General features: G+C 30.5%; 1 protein-coding gene across 1 annotated transcript in view; it reads left to right on the top strand.

Annotated features, from left to right (window-relative positions):
• Positions 1–20,237, top strand: part of LOC136970005 (triple functional domain protein-like) — a 231,686-nt gene that overhangs the window by 4,618 nt on the left and 206,831 nt on the right. The window contains 1 exon segment of the mRNA XM_067264363.1: positions 18,457–18,531. Within this exon segment, the coding sequence (XP_067120464.1) occupies positions 18,457–18,531 (75 nt within the window).

Below are 20,237 nucleotides of genomic sequence, written 5' to 3'. Positions count from 1 at the left end.
TGGCTCACAGGATTGTAGATTGGAGACTCCTGTGTAAAATGTTCATTTTAATCTTGTTCTCATTACTGCAAACATTATTGTAGTTTAAATTTTTGGCAGTTATTACTTTATTTATAGGTTATTTGTTTGCTGTTGTTGAAGACTGAGATATTTATTACTAATTAATTAATGCTAAGAAGTACAGTACAATTCTATACTTCATAGCATAATGGAATAAGCAAACAAGAAGTGCAAAGATTTGCCTATCAAAGATAAACTCAGTTTTAGAATGCAATGAAAAGTTGCCAAAAATGAATCAGTGCAGTGTTGCTGCAAAGATAAAAAATTTCACAGCCAGTTTTGTATAAGAATTTAAAAAACAGAATGAATATTAAAATGTCGGCAGAAAAAATTGAGAACATAATTTTCAAGAGAAATTGAACTTGAAAAGATAGTGAAGTTGTGTTAGTTTTGAAGCTTTGATTTAGTAATGTTTGTAAAAAAAATGCATTTGGTAATAGGCCACTAATATGTTTTAAAGCAGAAGAATTAGCTAAAAATATGGGAAAAAAGATTGTATTGCGACCACTAGCTGGTTTAACTAGGGGAGAAAATGAAAGAACATTATGTACAGATTCACTAATGGTGAGATGAAAAGTTCTTATTCTGCATCAGCTGAATTGTAGATAAAGACAATGTCCAAAAATATTGCTGAATATTCACTGAAAAATGTCTATAATATAGATGAAACAATTTATTTTTGTGTAGTGCTTGTTCATACTTATATGTAAAAACATGAAAGAGTGAAAGAATTTAAATCACTAAAAGAATGGGTTGCAGTTTTTATTCTGCTAATATGCAAGGCCCGAAACAGACTTTTAGCAATTTGGAAAAAATAAGATCCTAGTTTCTTTTAAGGACATGAAACATTTCCTGTGGATTGATTACTAATCAAATGCAAATGCCTGGATAATAACTGACATTTTTAACAACTGATTAATTAAATGGGCTATAAACTTAAATGATTGTTTTGTTGATAGACATTAGTACAGCAGATTCATATGTTAGCAGTGTGTCATTAAAACATTATAATAATAATCATTTTGAAAATACATCATCACTGATTCATCCATGTAACTAAGGAATCATCTAACTTAATGATATACTACAGAAGTGAAATGTATGCAAGAACTGATGTGTGTTAACTGATGTGACTTCTATTGCTAAAATAATTTTCTTACTTGACACACTATTTTTTGTCAATGGTGTGGAGTCAAGTGTCTGAGAACAACATTGAGAGTTGTTCTAAAAAGTGTGGTTTTTTTTAAAAGTAGATAGAGAAATCGGAAAATGAAGTTGTATTTTGAATAGGAGGTCATAAATAACACTCTAGAACAGGGGTTCCCAACCTTTTCATGGGTGCGGGTGCATTTGAGATTTCAATAAATAATGGCAGGCACAAATCGGATTTTAAAAAAAATTTAAAAAAATGAAATATTGTGTCCTTTATTATAAAATGCATTTTGTAACATATATTTACTATAACATATTACATATTTATTATAAAAGCCACAAATTAGTGCTATCTGTATGTAAGATAAGGTCAGCTTGGAAAGATTTGTTCTTTTCTACAAGGGCTTTAAACAATCTGTGTGATAAAGGATTTGCCTGAATTTGATTAATTACTTTAACAACAAATTCATTACATGTTCAAAGGATTATATTTTGGTACATAATGATAGTGATAATTCATAAAGTTCAGAAAGGATTCATCTTTCTTGCAATGGAAAATGAATCCATTATTGCAGCCCACCATTGCTGGAGAACCATCAGTAATTATTGCTGATAACTTGTGTAAAGGCATATTAATTTCTGTTAAGTAATTTTTAAAGATATAAATATCTTCACTCCTTGTTCGCTCTTGCATTTATAGTAACTTTAATATTCTTCTTTCACACTAAAATCACAAATACCATTCTTATCATTACTGCCAATTGTGCTGTATCTAATAAATCTGTTGACTCCTCTAATTGTTATGAAAATACTTGCATTCTTCCAAATCATTTTTCAACTGGCGTTGTAAATCTGTTGAAATCATCTGGATTCTTCTTGCACTTGTATTGTTTGATAATGGCAAATCTTGTATTGTTGAAATAATTTCTCACTTATTAGAAAATCCTTCAAATAATGAATTGGCTCCAACGAGAAATTCTTCCTTAATTAGTTCACTTTCTAAAAATGGTTTTTTTCGTTTTGACAAGAAATGAGAAATTTTAAAGGATGCAATAGTGGCATTTTTATTTTTATTAACATGGCTGGTAAAATATGCTTGCTGGATAGATAATCCCGATTTTAGTTGATTAAATTTTCTTTTTCTTAACTTGGATTTAGGCGAATAACTAACCTAAAAAAAACAGTGATTGCTTTTGTAATGACATTTGATGTTTTTTTTTTGCTACTGACACAACAATGTTGCATATTAAGCAAATACATTTCTCCTTACTTTCAATAACAAAATAGTCTTCTTTCCAATCTTTGTTAAAATGATAGATTCATTGTTTTTTACTTGGATTACTCATTTTTGGGTAAAATGCTTATATACCAAAAAACATAACACAATGATAGCATGTGATGACAACAGTACGAGTTTACAGCAACAACAAGTGATGACAACTAATACCACACTAATACAATAGAGATGCCGTTGGAGACATGATAATAATAGGCATGACAGATTAGACAGCAGTCAGTGTATCCCAAGTGTAGCCAATTTAGCACATTTCTGACTACATCTAGCAAGATTTTAAAAATTAAAGTAACTTTTTGTTTTCTTTATTTTTAAGATTTAATTTCTTTTTATTATTTCAACACTTTGCCGTGGGTGCACGTGTGCCCGCAGGCATAAGGTTGGGAACCCCTACTCTTGAAGATATGTCAAACAAAAAGTTTAAAAACTGATTTGAAATTGATAAGGAAATTTTAGTATATATGTTATAGTGATATCATTAAAAATATGCCATATTGTTATCAAAGAAAGCTTAGGATAAAATCGAAGAAAATCTGATAATAATAAAATTCTGATAAAATCGAAGAAAATCAACATGAAGATAGTGTAGATCTTTTAGCAAAAGCTGAGATGTAAGAAGCTCTTCAAGTACTTTGTCATAGCATGAACTATAGGTTTGTTGGGTTTTTAAAATAGCATGAATATGAGTGTTTTATTAATAAAATATTACCAAAAAAACCTGTCAAATAACACTAGATGAACTACTGAAGTAGTTATTATTATGATTAATTAACTTTAAAAATGTTAAAACAATTAAAAATATTTTAATTATCTGATTCAATGAAACTAGAATTTCCATTAACTGTGGTCCAATTATGATACTTTCATCACATAATGTTATCACTCATTTATTATCAGTATAGGATAGTCTCAAGTGATTACAATATAGCAGTATGTACTGTATATTTAAATAGCAACATTTACATATTTACTTTGTCTATATATATAAGAATATGCTCAGTTTGTCTACTCTCATGCAATATGAATGTTGTCATATATATATATATATATATATATATATATACTCTATTTTCTACTCTCATTTCTACTATATATATATAGAGTAGAAATGAAATAAAAGATTATTATAGTGAGTGGAAATGAAGCTTATTTCATTAAAAATATTTTGACAGTGCTGAAATCTAGTGTAGCATAGAAAATTATCAACTTTGTCAAGAAAGATGAGAAGGTATGATTAATTTAGTAAGGAATGGTTAGAAATATAATAAATTAACAAAAATTATTATCAATAAAATATTCTAAATATTTAGAAATCAGTCCTACTATTAATATTAATGAAGAATAAAAATATATTTGCTGGTTTGACATTTCAGAATTTAATAAAATAATTTTCAACAAATGCATTTAGAAAATTACCAAAGAATGAAAGATGATTTTAAAAATGAAATAAGTGAACTGATTTATAAAAGTTAAATGATATAAAAAATGTTCTGAATTTAGTAAAAACACGTAAACAGATAATGAAAATCTTCTTTACTCGCCATGTCCAATCACCAGGAACAAACTATTTTCCACAGCAGAGACGACCTTTCTTTAGAGGCTACGTCTCTGCCAAATTATGTAAAACAGTCCAAAATGTCCACAGGTGACAATCCCTTCACAATTAAAAATATAAGATTTCTTTGTAAAATAGGGCTGGCGGAAATACAGTAAAAACACGTAAACAGATAATGAAAATCTTCTTTACTCGCCATGTTCAATCACCAGGAACAAACTATGGAGAATAGTTTGTGACATGGTGAGTAAAGAAGATTTTCGTTATCTGTTTACGTGTTTTTACTGTATTTCCGCCAGCCCTATTTTACAAAAAAAGTTTTGAATTTAATTATTCAACTTCAGGGAATAAGATAAACTTTATTATGTAGAAGAGTAAGAATGAAAAACTTTATTGTTTACTGATTCCTTTTTTTATATTACTCTATTTAGAAATTTTATATTATTTTATAAAAACATTTTCAAGACTTTTTATCTTCAATTACCAAATAAAAGTTTGGAGTTTCAAGCCAAGTTTACACTTATTAGTAACTTGTATAAAGCATGATTTACACTGAATGTGAAGGGTGCAAATGCAAAGAGAGTGAACAAAGCAAATTAGATGAGTGAAGCAAATTTCATTCACACTGCAAGTGGTATAAATGTGGTCATGTGTTGTAGTTTTGAACTTTTACCAATAGATGGCATTTTAAAAAATTTGCTGTGTATTGCAGTTGCCATGTTAATATTTTTTTTTTTTTTTTGTTTACTGTAGGTTTATTGAAATTATATTATATACCAATATTATTTTTAATGTGAGTCTTTTTAATTATTGATGCCATTTCTTTCTGCTTGAGTCAAGAATTCTAGTTGAGATAAAAACGTTCCTTTCATTGGCTTGCACTTGCCAATGCACCGTCTTAGCTGTCATATACTCCCATTGGCTGACATGAAAATTTTTAACTTGCTTCAGGAAGTTATCTATGTTCATGTTTTGTCGATAGCACTCTTCACTTTGTGTGTGTAAACAATAACTTGTATGAATAGAGTGTTCTTAAGCATGATTTACAATGGATGCAAAGGGAACAGAACGTAACAATTTCTCGTAAGATCAGAGCATTCTTATGTGAGCTATAACTAAGTATGAGTCTGGCTTTACAATTTAAATACAGATGATACAATACTGATAAATTTCCAGTCAGTGTGATCCAATAATGATACTTGCTTCTATCCATATTCTACAGGTGTTACAGTAATAAAAATGTGTGTAATAATGTAATAAGTAAAAATCTGAAAGCTTCTTGATTTAGAGAATATTTGCTTTATTCTATGACCATTTAAATTCAAATAGAAAGAAATAAAAGTTTATTTTATTTCAAATTGATTATATTCAAATTGATTTATGGGTTCTTTTAAGATCTGAACCCTAGGCAATTATGATGTCTAGTTTACCAATGCCAGACTCCATCCTTGCTTTTAGGAAAAAAAATGAACAAACCTTGAATACATTTTTAGTAGTATAAAAAAAAATGCCAGATTGAAAAAATGTTGCCAAATTGCCAACTGCCTTGAAATATTACCAAATCCATGAATTTATTTCTAGATTTGTCAACATTATTTATATATTGCCCATTCATCACTTAAAATGCATCCAAGTATAACAAATGTTGTGAAGCCCGATTATGTATATATAGAAACATCAAATGATCGCCAAATCAAGTTATAATTTAATTTAAGATGTGATGCTGAGCATCTACCTCTAGTAGCAAATTACTTAGTATTAGTAATTTAATTAGCAGAGTTAAAGCCTTATTATTTAGGCGATCATTTGATGATGTTTCTAAAAATGCATCCAGTCTCCTGCAAAGCAGACTCCTTATCAAGTTGGCACTCATCAAAAGCAACACTGAATTCTATTGGTTGCAGGTTCTTGCCTTATTAATAGGCTGACCATGTGGAGATTTTTAGATTTTTGTCAGATTTCTAAATAGGGACCAGTTTACTATAGGAAGTTTTTCTGGGAGACATTTTCTCTTGGCAAAAGACCTGCGTATTGTGTTGTCATATTCTGTCAAATTTAAATGAAAAGTGACGACAATCGTTTGTCACATGACTGTTGGTAACAAATCGTATAGCGAAGATATTCTGTCATGCCAGGCAAGACAGATCATCCTCTCTAGTCTATTTAGTCTATTTCCCCGAATGTCACTTCCCAAGTCTTATCTGAATTACATTATGATGCTTTGTTAAATGATGGCTAGAATGATTTCTTTTCCTTTAAAACTCTCTCTGCTCCAAGGACACTATGAGGGCCTTTTAGCAAAGCCCATTATAAATTCAACCAGTGTGATCAGAAGATAAGGGATGGGGCCTGGCATATCCAGATGAGCCCCTGAAAAATTCCTGGGGTATTTCAAATCATACTGGGTTTCCAGAACAGTAGACTGCCTTGTTAACCACTTGGCTATCTGGCCAATGCTAGAACAATCAATATATTAGACAAAAAAGATATGCTAGTACAGTCAAACCTGTTTTTATGCGGGGGATAGGGGCCGCATTAAAAAAAACGCATTAAAAAAAATCTCACGAAACTTCACGAATGGCTGTAAATAATAGTTTTCGCAACACAATTAAAAAATAATTTTTTTATGCGGTCAACAGGGACCGCATAAAAAAAGTCTCACATAGAAAATAACTCAAAACCGTACGAAATAAAATTTATTGACAACAGATGTCAGCACTTGACTGCATCGTCTGGTCTATCGTCTGTTTTACATATTTTTGTCCAGGTGGTGTTTTGTTGACTTAAAAAGTAAATTATTTCATTTTTCGCATATTAATGCAATAATATTACTGTAATAAGTGCATTTATGCTATAATAAGTTTATTTAGCTATAATAAGTCAACGTTAGACATGACGAATCGCACGAGACTAGTCGCCAACTATACCGCACAAATTAAAAATTCGCATTAAAAAAATCGCACAAATAAAAATCGCACATAAAAAGAGCGCATAAAAACAGGTTTGACTGTATTAAAACTTATTATAACTATAATATTTTCAAATTTTTAGTTTTATATAATTATTTTGTATACAGATAAAATCTTAAAATTTAAAATGCTTACAGTACATATTTTGTAATACTTTATAAAATTTCACAGTGTACTATTCTGCATATCATGATTTCTAGTATTGTACAAAGAATTAATGGTATATTGAAATATTAACAGTACTATAATTAGGATCAAAAATAGAATTTGTTAAATAAAATTTTCACTTTATCATCCAAATATTTAAATGATTTTATGAGTAGATATGATTTAATTGTACCAGAAAAATATATTAAAATATATGATTTAATTGGGAAATTGAGCAAAATTTCACAATAGTTTTCCTAATGAAAAATTTATTTTATTAGTACTAACAATAGAACAAAAGCAGGAAAAATTTTAAAATGTTATATAACATTCCGTAATTGTACTATTAATTATTAGTTGATATTTTTACTATTTCTTTCATGTGAGATACATTACAAGAGTTTGGAAAATGTAATTAGAGAAAACGTGGATAAACAGTCTAGGGCACATTAGGTTCATTGTCTTCAAACGCCTGCTATGGCAAAATGATCTGAAAGATGCTTATCAAAAAAAGAAAGATTGAAGTATTGATTTGTAAAATGAACTGATATCAATACATAGGAACATTCTGATAAACCAATATCAATATATTGGTTACATCTCTAAATTTAAATTTTTAGAAAGGTTTCAGGTCAAATATTTTATAAAGCGTAAAAATAAATAAATGATAATTAATAAAATACAAAACAAAAAGTTAATAAGTACGTACAATAAAGAATCATAAATGCTTACATTAAAATACATAAAAAGACAACAGGAATAAATAAATGCAGATGGAGTTTTGTTTGAAATTTTTCTTGTATTTATTCAGTTCTCATTTATTATTTCTTATTAACCATAATTCACTATTTATCTTTATCTTCGTTCTAAATCTCTAATCTTAAATAAAAAAATAAGACATCCATACATGCTGTAGTATGGCTCATATATTTTTTGATAAAATTAAGAACAAAAAGAAAGTTAAGGGAAATGAAAGAAATCAGGAATCATAGAAAACCAAGCTTGAATTATACAGTGTGCTCCATTAGTCTGGAATCATAGGAGTTATGTCCATCTTTGTTTAATTTTTTACATGTAAAGCATGTAAAAAATTAAACAGGATTACTGAGTATGGAGGAACGAATTTGAAATAGTTTGGTGGTAGGGATCCAGAGTCAGCAAGAAGTTGCTGAAAAGTTTAACAGACTGTAGGCAGACTGCTGTATATAATTGGTGGGATGTCTGGATGCATATAGTATTGTACTGACATAAACATGTGAAAACTGTAGTGTTGAAAATAAATGCAGTTTATTGGCCTTGCTGGAAATTATGCTGTAGTGACAGGACTTAAAGTGACTCTCTTTTTTAGCTTTTTTTCATAGCTGCTCTCTTTTTTAGCTTTTTCTGAGAAAAACGCACTTTTTTAGCTTTTTTCACTTTCATGTGAAATTTTTTTTCGTAAATGCGCTCAGGAGCGAAATAGCAACCAGCACTTCCCTGTATGCCTTATGGACCATGCGTGACATGTTAAGGCACTGTCGTATACACATGTAGTGTACTATATTTATATAGACTAACAAAACGAGGAGCTTCCCAAAGCTTAATACTCTGCACATGCTGTGGGAATTTGCACGTGGGTTCTCCTTGCTTGTATCCTTGTGAAATACCGATCTCCGCAGTGCTTCGATATTATCACACTGCATTAAGTCAAATACACTTCTAGTTTGGCGTTAAGAGTGATTTTTATACAGCATTATTTTTAGCATTTGTATTTATTTAAGTACAGTGGACAAAAGAAAGAAATAGATTTTATTTAATACTAACAGTAGAAACTCATGTTTTAGCAATGGAAAATCGTATAGAACCCAATACTTTCTGAAGTAAGTTGCTAAGCGAACTTCTTCCCAACCGCCTGCTATTCTTTAGCTTAAACGATGACATTACTCGTTTTTGACTACCGTAGAAAAACCGAGAAAAATAATTGTTGAGCGATAATAAATTTGATTTCTACTGTTATTATTAAATAAAATGTTGTAGGACACTCGTTTCAAAGCTTGTATCTTTCTAGCACTCTGTAAAATTATAGACCGAGCAAATCTCGTGCCAGGAAATACAAGATTTTAAACTAATATCCTAAATATTAATAACTTCTGTAGAGACAATCTTTAGACAAAGACAAAAGTTTGGTTTTAAGTGGGTGCTTATATATTTGGCATGCACCATGGTTTTCTGCATTCTAACGGTGTCCTTCATTTTCCATTTCGACAAACTATAAAACTCTTCATGCACGTGCGCATTCAAACAGCTGCGGTCAATCCGGCACCAAATTAAAAAATTAATTTGTAAATATTTAGCATCGAAAAACCGCTATTTTCACTTTAATCTAGCTTTTCGATATGCTTCTAGTCGAACTCAGTCAAAAAATTAATTTAATTATAATTTATTGAAGATTTTAATATTTTAATATTAGAAAGTAATTAGCATAAATTACATGGTGTCATGTCTCATCTTCGCTCTCGTTTAAGTTTATTGTCCTATACACGCGCCGATGTTTGTTTTTACTTCTGCTGGAGTTTTATTTCAACCTCGACCATTTGGTTTCGCAAAGTGGGGAGACGGGCATCATGTGATCGCATACCTGACTTTTTACAAGTTTCCTTACCTCAAAAGAAACATATTTTTTCTTGATTTTAATTATTATTAATTAACTTTTTTGATGGATTCTTATATCTTTGTATTATCTAAAGTTGCAGATATAGATGCGTAAAACTTATTTAAAAAATTGTTTTTCTTATATTTTAAAATTCAAAAATAAATTAAATATCGGAAATGCTAAACTATAAGTACAGTGTGTTTTACATTATCATTGCAAACAGATACAGCCAATTATTTTATAAACATATTTATTATTTCAATTTTTATAAATTATTTAATTTGATGCAACGTAATCAATTAATTACTGTGGCACGTTAATATGGGCGTTGCCAGGAAAGAGCATGGGTGGGCACACCCCCCAGTTAACCTGGTGCCCCTACCCAGAAAATTACAGCTTCTACTAGGCCCCCCAAAACAACACATTAATTAATATGGAGGCGAGACTCGATTCAATTACTTTTTTATTTCAGATGTTAATTACAGTGTTATTTTAATGTAATTATATACATAATGTATGTTTATTATAATTAATAAATGTATATAGGAATAATATGTGTGTCTAATAAAACAAAGCGATTATAAAAATGAAAAGCGTGCGTTCCATCTCGATCTTTTGTAAGTGAAATTTTATGATTTTAATTTTTAAAAAATGAGATTTTTATTTATAATTTCTGTAATTTGATCTATAAGAGCAAAAAACTAAACTTATCAAATATCAACTCTCTGTAAATAATTTCATCATTTACTTATTAACATCAGATTTGTTAAATTTCATGGGATTGTATTATTTTTCAACTTGAGGGTAGTAGAAAGCTTTGTATATTTTCTCCCCTGAAAGTAATAGACTCTGCCGGTTCCCCACTGTAAAGGACAACAAACTGCTAAATGTTTAATTACATTGTTTTCATAAACTCTCTTTTCTGTCAGTTGTGGGTCCAATGACTAACAAATTGTTTTATTGTATTCAGGGGAATAGATTTGGAGACTAGTATTACCAGTAATGAATGCTGTAATTTTATTTTTAATCATTTAAAAAATATTGATAAAATTACCAAATAAATGATTGGGTCACAATTACTAGTGGTATTGCTATATAACAGACATGGGCAAATGAGACTCCGAGAGCCGCATGCGACTCTTTTTGAATTTTATGTGGCTCTTGCTGAAAGTGTTAATTTCTGCTTTTTATTATTATTTTTACAGTTTTATTTCCACAATTTTCTGAAAATATGTTTATTAAAAAAATTCAATACTTGTTCTATATTATATAATAAAATCCAGGTACAGAACTGCAGTACAGAATAAAAAAGTACAGAACTGCGGCTCCCATGCATTTTGCAAAACCTACATTTTGGCTCCCACTTTTGCTTGCCCACCCCTGCTATATAATGAACATGCAACCCACTGATTCTGCCAGAAGTTGTTTTTTTTTCTTCTTTAATTACATTTTTTTTTATGAAGAAATCAAAAAATGTACCTTGAAATAAATGGCATTTGAAATTTGGCATGTTATATGGAAACACATTCTGGTAGTTATGTTACTATTCCATTTGCTTTGCTGTATAACTGTGGGAATTCTGTACGGGGCACATGAAAACTTAATGCGAGCCTATTCTGGCTTAATGCAGTCTTACTGGTCACTTTTCTGGAGTATAAACTCAGCCTAACTATTTTCATATTTAATCTTATCAGTCACTTAATAATCAATCCAATTCTTTATAGGTATCACATATGTTTGTGCAATGAGTATAGGCACGCTTGATCCAAGATCGGAACGCCGCATACTTAATATGCCTGGGATCCACCGATTGATTCGGGATGATGATAGTATTTAGACCCAGTTTCCGGTAAATGTTCGTCTTGATTTCCCCTTCCCCGCAGGTGATATTAATATCGAGGAAATGAACATTATTATAGCTCTCCTGGTCCAGTTGTAAAGTTAAACCATAAGGGTTATCATTGATATCATTTAGGAATCGTTGAGTGTTGTGCTTATTATTCCATAGAATGAATATATCGTCTATGTATCTAGTGTATAGAATAATATCATTTTGGAATCCGGGAAGAATAGTATTTTCGAGTTGTCGTAACACCAAATCGCATAGTATAGCCGACATCGGACTGCCCATTGGCACCCCTCTACCTTGCAGGAAAACTCTCCCTTCAAATTGAAAGAAGGATGTATAACATATTAAATCAGACAGCTCCAGGATGTGTTGATGGTATTTGTATGAATTCTCGATGTTTTTAAAAAGGAAATCCCTTAACGCACAGAAACATGGGGGTAATTTTATGGAGGGATATAACGATTCGTAATCCATAACAGTCATGTACTCATCATCCTTTAGAGCAATGTTTTTGAGCTTCTCTATCAATTGTGGCGAGTTGGTGATAGTAAAAGAGTGATTTTGTTCTTTAGAATGAATAAATCTTACTAATTGCTTTTCGATGCGAAACGTCGGAGAATTACATTTTTCTATAACTGGTCGTATTTGGCAACCCGGTTTATGAGTTTTCCCAAATGCAAATATTCTTGGTGCCTTTGGAGCAAGGACTGTGGCTTTCTGCATATTCAACAGGCGTGCTAATGGGGTTGCTGTGAATCTTTTGACTCTCCGTTGTGATGACTCCAAGTAGTTGCAGGGTGCTAGCTGGCAATCAGTGTTCTCGATGTATTCTAGTCAATCGGTGGATCCCAGGCATATTAAGTATGCGGCGTTCCGATCTTGATCAAGCGTGCCTATACTTAATAATCAATCTAATATCATATGCAATGTTATTGATACAAAATATGTGTTCGTTTGTGTGTTTTTTTAATAACGCCTGTTTTCGTTCATTTTAACACTATTAGCTTTTTTAGCTTTTTTTCAGTGTGAACTCTCTTTTCTCACTTTTTTTTATTGCCACGACTGCTTTAAGCCCTGTAGTGAATGTAAAAAAAATCCATTCTACATTCATTATAAATTTTGTATTGTCTTTTACTATACAGTACATATATAATAGTGTACAAGATTTTAAGCATTTTATTTCATATTATAAATTATATAAGTCCAAAATCGAACAATTAAATATTATATTTATGTAAATTTTATGGCAACAAATTGATGTTTGTAGGAATTGTATGCATTGAGCCTTGACTGTAAAATCAAGTAAAATGTCTTCAAAGTTTGTTGTCATCCAACAACTGTAGGAAAGTCAGCTGCACAAAAATATCCTTATTGGATTTGGAATTTTTATTGTTCACAATTTTTAAATATTTTATTTCATGTAATGTAGAATTGAGATTAGTTTTACTATTTTCATGTCCTTGAAACAAGCTCACTTTTAACATACAATGCATAAACTGAATGACAATGTAGAACCAAAATTCCAGTGTAAAACGAATAATTAATAAATCTTTCACTTGTAAACTGGTAATAAGACTCTTTTTGATTATTGAGATATAATTTTAGCTTCACATCGGCTTGCCACCCGGCCTCTCTGTATGTCCAGCTGGGAAAACTACAAAGTCTTTTTGATTATACTAAATGAAGTTCAAAACAGTATGAAAATGAGATTTAACCTGATGATGATTACTTTAGCTATTATCAACATCACATATGTGTGTATGGACAGCAATTTTTTTTTGGAAAAAGAGCACAGATGACAGGTATTTAAAGATTTAATTTTTTTAGAATACAACTCTATCCTCACCAGCACTGCTGCAATGGAACATCTGTTTTCCTCATAGGGACAAATTTTAACACTTAGATGATGCAGATTGTCAGATGAAAACAAATAGCGACTGCTAAAAACTGATTAATCTTAAATAAATTACCAGCAGATATGGTAAAAAAAAACTTGCATTAGTGAACATTTTCCTCCATATTATTGGATATAAATGGATATCTTCCTGTCATCTTTCATCATCCCTTGATTTTTTATAGTGTGTAACTTCTAGTCACTGTATCTGTCAGTCAGAATTGAGCATTGTTCCTGTTTTCTACAAGACTTTTTGGTGAATACTATGAAAACATCTGAAAGCTATCAGATCTCCTTTGCCATACATTTTTTTTTTTCCTTCAAAGATTCCACATACTTACAAAGCAAGGGTGTTCCAATGGAAAGTCCACTTTTGGGCACGTTGTGCTAACCCTTCATACATAATTTGGAAGCATACAGAACAATGATGGCCAAATAGTCCTATATGCACATTATATTGATGATGATTTCATCCTATAGCATCAAGAACCTAGACTACAAAGACCTCTTGGACAAGTTCAACACCAGCCCCTATGGGCTAACTTCTGTCCAGAATAGCATTTACTTCCTCAACATCTACATCAAATTAATCAATGGGACTTTTTCCACCAGTATATATAGGAAATTCTCCTACAGCTCCATCTTTATTTCAGCTCCTTCTAATCATCCAAACATCACCAGGTCCATCCAGACTGGGGTTACCTTCTTATACAGAACAAATAAAATATTTTGATCAGCTTGTATATTTCAAATATTTTAATAGTTTAATACATTCTGAGTGGCTTTATCTGAAAATTCTTAAATGTAATCTTTGTAAACCTTTATGTATTTTTACTCCTTTTTTTAGATTGTCCATTTATCAAAAATCGTTTTTTTAAATCACATTTCTGATAATATGACCAACCTTGAAAATATATTTTATGAAAATTTACTCACTTTAAAAATATTTTCAAAAGAATTTGCTATAACTTTTATTTTTGTTACTATTTGCAATTTTTAAATGTGTGCTAATGTATTTTTTAGCATTTTTTATTTGTTGTTTATTTTATTTTCATGGGATTTATTGTTATGCAGTTAGTGGAAATCTTTTGTCCTACTCAGACTTTTCCAATTGTAATTAAGATAAATAAATAAATGATCCATTTTCCTACAAGATTGCAGAATTCAACTCTTTGGTCCGTAGAGCATACACACACATATTGGACATACAAGAAAGAGAGGAGGAGTTCAAAACTATCACAGCACAAGCTATATAACTGCTACACAAGGAATATCATTAGAGGCCTTAATAGATGCTATGATTCCAATGTATCTGGCATTCCATACAGCAGCAAATTAAAATTACTTTTATTAAATCTCCGATGTATTTTCATTTCATTTCATATGCAGACAACTTTCTAACATTTTTCTGAATACATGACAAAACTTTGTGTACAATGTAGGTGAGGAAAGCTATAAATAAAATCCTTTTTTCTCCAATGTAAGTACATACAAGACCATCATCTATTATAGAATACTTGTGCCTGTTTGTACAGGGAGATAGTCAGACTCAATAATTTCTTGTTAGCTTTCAGAAGAAGCCTGACAATATATGCTAAAGATCAACCTAGCTGGCAGCACTTATCAAGGTGTACCACTTGTAGACCACTAATTTAGCAGGTCTTTCACAGTAACATATATACACACTAACAAACATTTTCAGTCCTAACCTAAAGAAGATCTGATTCGGATTGAAAATGTTTGTCAGTGTATATATATATAATCCTCATCATTCAATTAAATGCTGAACTGAATTTTAAAGGTATTTGTGGTTTTATAGCAATTAGATATCCAGTTTTAAGAGATTCCAACTTAACAACTGGTCTTACTGAATAATAACACAATAAACACAGCTTAAATCTTAGTAAATTGAAAAAAAAATTTAATATTGAAAATGTTTTCAATCAATACTGATTTCATCAGGCCATTAATGTTCTATAAATGGAATGCATTGAAGAATGTACTACAAAATTTAAAACTAACGTATATGTATCCTTACATAATTGACAAAGTGCAAAAAAATTTCTTTTAATTGTATATGCCTCTGAGAACATTTATAAGTAGGCCTGAATAATGCTGCGCTAATCACAAGATCCTTATGTGCTGACTGACTCAAAACACTAAAGGTATTGGAGATTTACAAAGCTTGAAAGGAAGGACAGGTGCTTAAACTACAGAAGAACAGAATCTTTTATATTCCTGGAAACATTTCTTATAATAAAGTGACGTCATTCAATTTTGTTAATGTCATTCCAGGCAGTTTGTCTATTTTGAATATGCATTTTATTTACTAATTTTTTCCAGTAATATCTAGTAGTTATTTTGTTGACAAAACTACTCTTAAATTAAAAAAAATTTTTTTCATATTTTGCCAATTATATAATGATATATATTAGTTTTAAATTTTTTAGTGCATTCTTCAATGCATTCCATTTGTAGAACATTAATGATCTGATGAAGATTGGTAATGATTGAAAATGTTAGTCAAAATGTATTCAATATTAAATTAAATTTTTGTTTCGGATATACAGTCAAACCTGTTTTTATGCGCTCTTTTTATGTGCGATTTTTTTAATGCGAATTTTTAATTTGTGCGGTATAGTTGGCGACTAGTCTCGTGCGATTCGTCATGTCTTACGTTGACTTATTATAGCTAAATAAACTTATTATAGCATAAATGACTTATTATAGCTAAATAAACTTATTATAGCATAAATGCACTTATTATAGTAATATTATTGCATGAATATGCGAAAAATGAAATAATTTACTTTTTAAGTCAACAAAACACCACCTGGACAAAAATATGTAAAACAGACGATAGACCAGACGATGCAGTCAAGTGCTGACATCTGTTGTCAATAAATTCTATTTCGTATGGTTTTGAGTTATTTTCTATGTGAGACTTTTTTTATGCGGTCCCTGTTGACCGCATAAAAAAAAAATATTTTTTAATTGTGTTGCGAAAACTATTATTTACAGCCATTCGTGAAGTTTCGTGAGATTTTTTTTATGCGTTTTTTTTAATGCGGTCCCTATCCCCCGCATAAAAACAGGTTTGACTGTACTAAGGTTTAAGCTGTGTTTATAGTTCATTTCATTTGTTCATTCATTCATTCATGTTTATTGACTAAAGTAATTTACAATTCCCTGTACCTGCCAGAGGCACAGCCAGGAAGAAAACGTAGAATTGAAATAGTTTACAATAAGTACATGGACGAGTACAGATGCAACAGAGTGGGTAATCACAGAAAAATGAAAGTACAGTATCCGCGTGTCAGCTTGAAGCCTGGAGAGGACGTACTCAAGAGAATAGGAGGGCAGTGCTTATGCCTGAAGTGGGGAGACTTATCCCAACCTGAGAGGGAGAAGGCTGGGCCCGCAGACCCACCTCCAGTACCCTAGGGTTAACCAAAACCCCTTCAAAGGTATCGAAGGGAGGGGAAGGACAATTGGCCCTTATCCAAAGCTGTGTTTATAGTTTTAAGAAGCTACCATAATATTTTTTTATAATTTGGAATGAGAAGATAATTAGTTCTTTGTGCTGGTTTTTCAGATGATAGTGTAGGCCTGACACTGGATAAGATGCAGAGATGGAAAATATCAGTATATGTTTTGGATATTATGATTAGAAAGGGAGATAAGATGTTTGTATACCATAAAGATATACAAACCTATTTATGTATTAAGCACATTCTAAGATTTAAGGCAATATGTTATGGTGGCATTCAGGGACCTAGTGTAGAGAACAATGGTGGTGACATCTAAAGTAGAGGAAATGAGAGAACCTTAATTGGTAGTTTAGTAGAGTCATATGGTTTGAAGAGATGAAATAGAGTAGACTTGTAACAATCTACTCTATGGAATACCTGTGAAAAAACAAGAATAAGAATAGGCAGAAAGAGTACCAATCTACTATGTAGAATGGCAGGCAAGAACATCTGGTGGAAGATTGAGAAGACAAGTATGGCATTGTGGTTTTCTCACTTCTCTCACTTACTCATTTTGATTGTTGGAATATCTTTATTACTTTTTTAAAGCATTTACACAGAATAAATAGAACGTCTATGAAAAAATTACTGTTATAATAAGAACCATAGAACACAGTGGTCTATATTTTGAAGACTAATCCTTTATCATTTATTACCTTTTATGTACATACATTTTTATAAAGTACAAAAAATGTAGTTGCATCACAGTATCAAAATTATAAAGAAAAGCAATTTTGAGACCATATAAGTAAAAAATTTATAAAATTTTAAAACTAGAGAAAAATTCTTTAAAATACTTTGAGTAATGTACCAAAACATTAGATATCAATTTTTATACAGATTATGAAGAACTTGATTTTTATCCAAAAAAAAAAAAAACTTGGCTATACAAAAGTTAAATTTAGAAAGTATGTAAGATGTTGCTATTAGTTCAGTAGTAAATTATATTTTTTTTATAACCAAAGTTTTCGATTCAGTTATAAGTTTCAAATGACAGATATATAAAACAAACATTCTGCCTTTTAATAACTTGAATAATTATTTGTTTTTCTGATGAATAGGCCTATACAAAATCATTAGCAATGTATATTTTTGTAATTTTTTTTAAAATCTGATTAAAAAGTTTATTTGATCAGCTTTTACCTTAGTATATGGATGTTTTCAGCACATCTAGAAAGTTGAAATAATAATTATTATTATTTTTTTTTTGTAATAATTTACTCAGATTTTCTGAAGATGAAATTATGAAAAATTCTAAAATTTGCTTTTATTAAAAATAAGCAATATTGAACTTTTATGAATGATATTTAACACTTATTATAGTTATTTTATAAAATTAATTTTATAATTAATAAAATTTTTTTATTTTTTTAGGATCATGGAAAGTTGACAGACTTAGAGCTGTTGATATGATACCTCTTTTGCAAGAAAAAATAGCAATTCTTTCAGGTATATCATTTAATTTATTACATTATCATCTTTAATATTTCTTTCATCTATAATGAAATTTATTTCACAAGTACAAGTATATAACTGTCCTCTTTAGACAATATCATTCATAGAGAACAGAACATTATTATTATAGAATTCAAATGTTTTGTTTTCTATGAATGATAATGCAATTTAGATATGTAAACATTGCAAAATCCAACAATATTAATTAATGCCAAATCATTGCAGTAATGCGTTAGGCTATTTTTAGTTTACTTTTAATAATTGTCAAGGAGGCCTATTGAGTATTGACAAGATAATTCAAGCTTTCACTCATCAGAACACATTTTCTGGAAAAGGTTGGTTAGTAAGTCATCCTGACGAGTTGGGACAGGTATGCCAACTGAGGCGAACTCGTGGGAGAGCTACAGACTCAACTCTGGATTGGTTGGCCAACAGATCTAGAACTTAGATATAAGGCAACGACTGTGGAAACTAAGAGAAACAAGCTTAGTGTAAGACTGTTGTGAGAAGCAAGCAAGAAGTTAGTGTTACCACCCGTCTGGTTTTCACCCGGACAGTCTGGGAATTGACTCACTGTCCGGGTGAACTATTAATTTTGTCCGGGAATTTCGTAGAAATTGTGAAATTACGATGAAACAAAGTTCTTGCAAATATTTTTATAAATTTACACCATTTGAACAGCAAAAGACCTCACACTGAAACTCATTTACCACTCTGCCATGTTACTCTGTTTACGCCAACTTGTGACGCGCAACCTGCCTCTTGACCTTTTTTTTTCCTTTTTGTTTTGCTTGTATGTCCGTACACGTCTTCAATGGAGCTAAATTATCTGTTCTTTCTTTCTTAATTTAGGTTACATATGTTACTCCTACTCAAGTCCCTAGTCCCTAACTGTAACTGATTTAGAACTGGCATGCACGTTATTCTTCACATTGTAAAATGACATTGTGCATGCATCAGGAACTTCTGTTCGAACAAACCTGACCTGCCGTCCGGGTCAGGATTTTTGTAAAGGTGGCAACACTACAAGAAGTACTGCTGTACACTTTTGTAAATAGTTGTCAAATAAACGGACTTAAACTGAGTTCAAGAAGTCATAAGGTGTTCTTTCTGACACACCAGAAATCAAGAAATCAGAAGGCACAATTCAAAATTTACTATAACTATAATAATTGAATATTTAATAAATAATGTAGAATATTCTGGAAGAAAAGAATCTGCTCAGTGCCAGACTTGAGCCCACAACTCCTCCTTGCCATGCAGATGTATTGCCTGTTACACTAACTGTACCCCCAAGTAATTCTCCTCTTCCAGACATATTTAATCTCAGATATAACTATCCTCAGTTATTCACAGCACCAACTGGGGATGACTCTTATGCCCACAACCTTATAATCATCTACTCTGGCACTCACGCTTTATCTCATCATGGTGTATATATACATATATAAACATCACAAAACCTGACAATATTGACTGACAACACAATTTAGATAAAATGAACTTTATTTTATTTCCTTAAATTATTTTATAGGATAAATTAAGAGAAATTTTGTAATTTTTATTTCTTACTGTTTTATAATATTTTTAAACAACTTAATGAAAAATTAACTTTATTTATTTTATTTATATTTGTAAATTTAACAATTATTTTATTATCAATTATTAATTTCTGAGAAATTAATAATTGTAAAAATTCT

The sequence above is a fragment of the Centruroides vittatus genome, unplaced genomic scaffold, assembly GCF_030686945.1.
Source record: "Centruroides vittatus isolate TY-2023 unplaced genomic scaffold, ASM3068694v2 contig_1863, whole genome shotgun sequence".
Lineage (NCBI taxonomy): Eukaryota > Metazoa > Arthropoda > Arachnida > Scorpiones > Buthidae > Centruroides > Centruroides vittatus.
This window is presented reverse-complemented; position numbering and strand designations above follow the sequence as displayed.